The 8082-nt window shown below is 39.9% G+C and overlaps 1 protein-coding gene across 1 annotated transcript in view; it reads right to left on the bottom strand.

Moving 5' to 3' along the window:
• IQCH (IQ motif containing H) overlaps window positions 1–8082 on the bottom strand; it is a 52299-nt gene that overhangs the window by 22677 nt on the left and 21540 nt on the right. Inside the window, exons 13-14 of the mRNA XM_031059691.1 lie at window positions 6647–6919; window positions 3236–3424 (exon numbers count right to left, since the gene is read on the bottom strand). Of these exons, the coding sequence (XP_030915551.1) occupies window positions 3236–3424; window positions 6647–6919 (462 nt within the window). The remainder of the gene's footprint in view (window positions 1–3235; window positions 3425–6646; window positions 6920–8082) is intronic.

Genomic DNA, 8082 nt, shown 5'->3' with positions numbered 1-8082 from the left:
ATACCACCTATTAATAAGGATTATGGATATCTTCATCTAGATATTCCAAACAATTATTCACTTTTTCTTACAGTAGCAAAACCACTTTTTGTGCTATGCATGGAGTGACAGAAGCTTGAACTAGTACAGAAAACCTGCAGATGCTAAAAATGAATCTATTTGTTCCCTACAATCATCATTCACCCTACAAGATACTGAGTCTCCTTATCAGATTAACTGTATTTTTTTTTTTTTTGTGCACAACCAGATCCTGATGTTCTTTTCCACACTGGAAAATGTCTCCATAACCAACCCCACAAGTGCCAAAAGTACAGCAGTTCTCTGGATATTGAGCCACTGGAGTCTGGGCCTCAGGATGAAATTCCTCTGCTGACAGACTCGAGCAGTGCAGAGGGGGCTGATGGACTTGGAGACATTTTGCAGTTTATGAATTCAACCCTTCCTGCAGTTGCAGATTAATTGTTCAGATAACTCAGAGGCTGCATTAAGTTAACAAGGTGAAACCCATCCATAATCCTGTCGTGCATTTGGGTCTGCCCCAATGCTGTATTTGCATTGAGGACTCTCAAACCAGGCTCATTTTTAGCTGGAATAGATCTTTACACAGTTCAAACTCACCAAGTCCATTATTTTTAATCTGTTGCCTACTCCACGCCACTGAGGAAAATCTGGGTGGCGTGTCTTAAACTGCTATGCAAATGATGCTATTTGTAAGTATTACCATAATTTAGTGCTTACAGTCATGTTCTCATTTCTAATAATTCCACCAGAATGGAGAGGCTTTTCACTGAGCTCCTAGCCTGCAGGATAGTCTTTCATCAAGAAGCTGAATTTTTTAATAACCTGCCAGCATCCGTTTGTGTGTGGCAGTGACACGACGTCTTCATTATCAAAGGAACCAGGTCCCCACACTGCACCAGGACATGAAAGCACAAACTCCTGCTTTGATGTTTAAATGTGGATCATTACAATGCTGTTCCCTGACAAAGGAGTGTTTTAATCCCCTGCTCTCCTGTGCTGAGGCTGGGGAGGCTGTGAGTCCTTGTTTCAAAAGAGGGTAAACGTGGAAGGCAGGGAAATTGGAGAAACGTTCAAGGTGCTCAAAGCAGCAGCAAGTTCCACACATTGGAATCACAGAAAGGTTGGATTGGGAGGGATTTTCAGGATCATCCTGATGCCTCAGGTTTGGATTTGATATTTTTCACATTCTGTGCTGCTTTAGCATGTGGGTCTGGGTTCACATCAGGGGATGGTGAGCTCTGTGCACAGAGCAGGGAGACAAAACAGTTCCTTCTCTAGCTGGGCACCAAGGACAAATGATCCAAATCTCAGGCCCAAGAGCACAAACACCGTGGGCTGGAGAGAGAAAAACAAGCAGGGTGGGACTGCAGGGGCTAAAGCTGGAATGGGACAATGAACTGCAAGATGCAAATGGAGCAGAACTGATCCCAGTGACAGACCCCATGCCCGGCCGTGCATTTTGGGGCCATTTTGGTTCATCCTGGGTGCAGCCCTGGCTGGGCTCTTGTGCTGCCCAAGGTGGATCCATGGAGGAGATCCTTTGAATAAATCCCTGCTTTATTCTGGAATTCTGCCCAGCCTCTGCTCTAGGTCAGCATTCCCAAGGCATCAACCCCATCCCACCACCTTCCACCATCCCAGGCTGCTCCAAGCCCTGTCCAGCCTGGCCTGGGACATTTCCAGGGATCAGGAACTCAGAGCTTCTCTGGACAACGCTTTGGCAAAGCTCACGCCAGCACTGGGCTGGAATTGTCTGCTGACTTTGGGAAATGAGATCAAATTCATTATTCCATGTTTATTTCCCAACTTCCAACATGTGTTTGCATTTAAGGGTTTCTCACTGGTTGTATCCAAGCTCAAGGTAGTAAAAAGGAAGTCTGGGCTCACTGTGTCCTTTATGCAGAAGCACTTAGGAAAAGAATGAAAAAGGCACAGAGACAGGGAATGTCACTGATATCAGGGACAGAACTGGAGTGCTGGCTCCTGGTTGTGTCCTGGCTCAGGTCTGGGAGCAGGCCCTGGATACATCCTGAGCTTTGTGTCCCACTGGGGTGGATTTTCAGGGTCTGCTTCATCCTGCCTGACTTGCAGATCAGAGGAATTATCCCTTCAGCTTCCTATCAGAAACTCTGTTTTACAACGTGGAATTATTTTGTATCTGTCAAACGCAGCAGGACTGTAATCAGCCCAATTTGAAACTTTAATATACAATATAATTCAATCAACCCCAAATTTCAAACCCGTTTTGATTGAATTGAAAAAAATCAGAGGAGCTATAATGAGTAGTTTATGTAAATTAAACAATTTTTCTGGATACATTCCTTCTGGCTTTAAAACCATTACATTAGGAACGAATTTGGCAAGATATACAGAAATATCAAATGCTTATTGAAATTAAGACATTTAAATACCAATGAATATTTAAACTACAAATAGTTCTTGGAATGCCAGAATAATGAAGTGCGGGTTCATATGGACTTTTCTGCAGTTAAAATGGATCATCTTCCAGCCTCTCAATCCTGGGAATTCCGAGGAATCCAGGAGTGCCTGAGTTTATGCTCTAATGTTTCCCTTAGTAAGATTTTTCCAGATGGCTCTCCTTACCTGAACATCCCTGGTAATAAAACCTACAGCAGCTTAATGATCACCAAACCCTACAAGTATTGTCTCACACAGGTTTAAAAGTTATTAATGAGGCAAAACATCCAGGAAGAATAATCCATAGAAAACCAGCTGAAAAACCAATCACCTTGTATGATTTCAAATTAGTGGCGTTCAGCTATTTTAATCCCAATCCCAATTAATCTTTGTTTCAATAATTCCAAATTTCTATGGAAAGAATTCCAATCTTCTATGGAGATTAGGCTGTGCTGCCTATGAACTTTGCTTTATATGTCTTCACTTAGCTAAAAAAATATATAAAATTTATACAAAAAAATGTATAAACCCTGGCCATTATTGCATAGGAAGTGTTACGACACAAGTCCTTCCACAGTTGGCTGCCAGGCATTCCTTCATATTTTGGAATATTTTGGAATATTCTGGAATATTTCCCTGTTTTATTTGAATTACTGCTGCTTTGTGAAGCTAGACTGGGCTGTGATATCAACATTTACCTTCAAATGTTGGCTCAGGGAGGAGGTTTACAGTGAGGAGGGACCTCAGGGGACATAAAGAGCCAAGACAACACAGAAGATGCAGTTTTGTTACTCACACGAGCCTGGCTCTCGCTCCACACCTCGGGATGTCCCTGCTGCTGCCTCTGGATCCAGGGGTAGCATTCCAGGTGGGCAGTGACATCGCAGAAGGCAGTGCCATCCCCTGCACGCTCATCATCCACCTTGAAGAGCCAGCGCTGCACCTCCAGATTGTCCAGGATGAGCTGGCTGAGGGCACGGAGCAGCTGCAGGGCAGGGACACAACACCCTTCACACTTCCTGCCCCCAAATATTTGGGATTTGGGACATTTATTAACATTTATTTTCCTAAACATGCGTGGGAAATGGATTTGTAGAGAATTCTCAAAGCCTGACAGAAGGCTCACATAGTGTGATGACTTCGTTAGGTGATTTATTTGAAAGATAGAGTTTTGCACCTTGGCTAAAGGAGCTTTAACTTTATATACATTGATTATTATATATTTTATATATAAAATACTATATATTAGATAATATACACTATCTTTTAGACATTATATAATATTATTTATAGTATAATTATTTATTAGAATAAGTTTCTATACATTGATTATTATAGTGACAATGCCAGTGATAAAGCCCTGTGTGATATACATAGTATGATATATTTTATAGATAAAATATTATATATTATATCAGATAATAGATACACTATATTTTATATATTATATAATACTATATATATTATAATTATTAAAATCAGTTTCTTTTGAAACTTCTATTCTATTGATTATTATAGTGACAATGTCAGTGATAAAGCCCCGTGTGATATATATAGAATATTTAATATATTAAATATTATATATTATATTAGATTATAATATATAATATATATAAAATATAGCATATATATTATTATTTATTAAAATAAGCTTCTATTGAAACTTCTATTCTATTGATTATAGTGACAATGTCAGTGATAAAGCCCTGTGTGATATATATATAGTATGATATATTTTATATATAAAATATTATATATTATATCAGATAAAATATACACTATATTTCATATATTATATAACATTATATATATTATAATTATTTATTAAGTTTCTATGCATTGATTATTATAGTGACAATGTCAGTGATGATGCCCTGTGTGCTTCATTGTGCACAGCTGTCAATGAACAAAACCATCAAAGTTTTTTCTGTCCAAGAGAGAGGGGGAAATGGATTTGCAGAAAATTCTCAAAGCCTGACAGAAGACACACAGTGTGCATCCATATGCAAACCTTGAGCTAAGAAATGTTGGCTTAGAAATGCCCTGGAATAGGACAGACATTGCTGAGAGAGAAATGGAACTGGAAACAAGGTCCAAAGGATGGCCTTACAAATAAAACTAGATATTGTAGAGAAATAGAACTATGAAAGATGCATTGTGGTAGGACCCACGAGGGGCAATTTTAGATAATTGGCTTTAAGGTATTTATAGCATGGTGTGGCTAAAGCTGATAGACCAAGAAACAAATGTAATTAGGAAATAGTTGGCCTCTGATTGCAATGGCATGAATTATAACAACTGTATTGTCTGAAAATCGAATAAAAGTTTTTAAAAGCCTCTCAGTTGCCCATCTCTGGGTCAGGAAAGGGCATAATCCAACAATGGGGGTTCATTTTCTCAGAGGTGGGTATGGATTGAAAGCAGCCTTTGAAGACATCCCTGTTTTCTGCACAGAGGGATTTGCCTGCCCAGGTGTTTTTTGTTTTCGTCTGAGGTTTTGGATCACCAGGAGTGCTCCATGAACGTTTGTGACAGGGAACAACGCGGGATGGACGATGCTGTTTGCAAAAATGTGCCAGGGTAGCACCAGCCCAAACAGCTGGGAAATTCTGCTGCTGGAGAGTGCATCCCATGGTTATAAATGCACGGAGGAGGTACCAGGCAGGCTTTATAAAAATGCTAATTATTTATTTGTGTATGTACACAGATTTAAATGGCTTCCAAATGCCTTTTGCCCAGCTGGTGCAGGATGCAATTAGCTTCTTAGAAACTGCAAATGACTTTGAACCTGGTGAAAGTATTCTCAGATCTTGTTGCATTGGCTGGAGTCTTCTACGTTTTACAGAGTAATTTGAGGGATTTTTGTTTCTTTTTTTTTAAAGATTGACCTAAAATACAATTACATGTGTTCCATTTGTGGCTTTTGAGAATCACATAAATGTGTTTTTCTTGAGGGCTCCCCCTACAGTAATGAAAAGGATCAATAATCCTGTAAAGACTGTACCAATCACAAAGAATTATGTGCTATCTTTAAGTGAAAATTGAATTGTGCTTTACCATGGTGTCACCTCACTTTGATTATTTAACCTAAAATGTCAATATTTCATACAAGCAAACAACAGAAGGAGAAATTCCATAACCCTGTAGGATGAACCAGAAGTATTGTTAAATAATTTACGTGAATCAAATAAATCAAACAGCTGTTTTGCAGGCCATTGATCATATATTTATTTCATCTACTGGAGAAGTAGCAATGGATTTGTGTAGCTTGGTCTGTTCAGTGCTAAAGGTGATTAATAAAAACTAAAGCAATGTGAAAAGCCTCTTGAAGAAGCAGGAGCACCACAAAAAAAAAAAACAAACCTTAGCAATGATTATTTTCCTGGATGAGAAGTAACACCACCATAAAAATGTTGAGTTTTTTTAAATAAATACTTAGACATATAATTGTAAATTGCATCATCAGTTTAGAGAATAAAATACTGAGGAACTGGCTGCAAAATAAACATGTAAAATGAAAGCACAGAAGCCTCTTGTGCCTCGTAATTTCAGTTCAATAGGGTTTTGTTATTTTCCTACTGGTCATGCCAACAAGAGAGATGAATTTAGCAATGATAGGCTGCAAAACAAAACTGCAAAGATGCTCAGTGAGACTCAGTGGGAACAGGCTCATTGAAGGGGAGATTTCTTCCCCTTAGAACAAGGATTTTTGGAAAATGTGCACCTTCAGCCAGTGGCAAAATGGATTCATTTCATGACTTCACCAGCACAAACTGTCTCAAATATTGAACCAAACACTTTTATATCCTCAAGCCCATGAAAGAACCCCAGAGTAACTGTGTTCCTTCCTGCCCTGGGCACAAATTGCATTTAATCGAGCCAAGAAAGGACCCAACCTCACCCAAGACTTGATCAAACCCATGAGGGTTTGGGAGTTATCACTGGAAAAATAGTTGGGAGTTACTATTAAAGAATAACCCAGCATCCAGAAAAAAACCTGCTATGACTGTCAAAGGTCAGTCAGAAAAGAAAAAAAAATAGCAAAACCAGCAACAGGGCTTCAAGCAAAGCCCCTAAATGTGTCACAAAGTTTGCTAAAAACCAAATCCCAGCTCAGGCACTGTAGGTTTAATATTTGCAACATAAAACCATTGTTCCTTGATGAGGGTCTCATCAGTGGAGTTATTGGCATGACCCAAATGCTCACCTGCTCCCTGCTGCGGATGTCCCACTCTCCAGGAGGGGTTGGCACTCCAGCACTGGCAAAGATTCTCTTGCTGCCAGACTTGGTGCTGTAGAGCTGAGCCACTGCTGGCTCTGAGCCCAGAAGTGGCACCTGGAGCTGGTCAGCCACAGCCAGATCATCCAGGTGGGGAACACCCCCAACCATGTAGGCATCCCTGCCCTGGAGCAGAACCTGGAGCCTCTGCAGGGTCCTGGGGCTGTACTTGAGCACAGTGGCCAGGCACATGTGATGCTCCTGCAAAAAGAGAACACTTATTCTTATGAAAAGTGGGTTTTTTGTTGTTTTTTTTTTTCCTCCCCCTAATTCCTAATGTTGCCCACAATAAATACATTATTAATAGCAGGCTGGGTTATGACCTATCCTGTAGCTTAGCAGTTTAAATTGATAAAAGCTGTTGGGGTGAGGCTCCATAATCGTGCACATCTTTAGTGGGTTGGAAATGGCCTCGTTGGGAATAGAACTAATTACTACACATCTGTATTTATTTGATCCGTGTGGAATTATCCTTCTGTCAGGCACAGAGGCTGCTGGCCTTTGGATAATAGTGATTCATCTCAGCAACACTCCTGGCACGGTTTAACTCCAGAGCTCCTCAAAATCAATAAAAAATGAAGAATCCCCTCCCTCCCTATAGCAGGGAATGTATTTCACATACAGTTCAGGGTATTTGAAGTGATTCTCTGAGAATAAAACACTTTGATTTACAAAAGCTTTCAGTGCTTACATTAAATTACTGGGGATGCACATTTCCATTTCACAGGAGCTCTGACTGCTGATCTAAAGCAGCACTTAAGGAGAGGGGAGCAGTTTTGTAGTAGGTTTTTTTTTTGCTTAAAACACAAAGGTTCCCAGTTTTTGGAAGGAATTTCTAATTTATTCCCAAAAAAAGATCTATTGCTGAACAAGCTGCTCATGACATATCCTACAAACTGAATTTAAATTAAGAATATCAGTCATGGCAGGTGAAACCTCAGAAATGTTTTAAATAACATATCCCATGCATGGCCTGCATATATTCCAATTATTTTCCCAAAAATATACTGAGGATGAGACAGGGATGGAGAAATCCCCTGCAATAAATTGTCATGAACAAATCATAATCCCAACAAGGAGAAAATCAACTTCCTATTGAGTTTTTATCTCATTTAGGCCTCAGGAATTTTCAGGATAATGTAAATCCTGGATTTGCCAGGGATTTCCAGCACTGAAGGACACAGAATATTTTCTTTCCAAGTCCTGGATGTTCATTGCCAGGGACTGCAGCAGAAATCCTGATTTCACTGCTTGGATAGGAAGGATGGTGCTGGAAAAGAACACAAGGAATCTCCTTGGTGCCTTCTCACACCAAACACAGCTCCAAAAGCGCCCAGATCTCTCTGTGAAGGGGTTGGACAACC

The sequence above is a fragment of the Geospiza fortis genome, unplaced genomic scaffold (assembly GCF_000277835.1).
Source record: "Geospiza fortis unplaced genomic scaffold, GeoFor_1.0 scaffold2, whole genome shotgun sequence".
In the NCBI taxonomy this organism is placed as follows: Eukaryota; Metazoa; Chordata; class Aves; order Passeriformes; family Thraupidae; genus Geospiza; species Geospiza fortis.
Note: the sequence above shows the minus strand (reverse complement) of the source record. Positions and strands in the feature narration are given on the sequence as shown.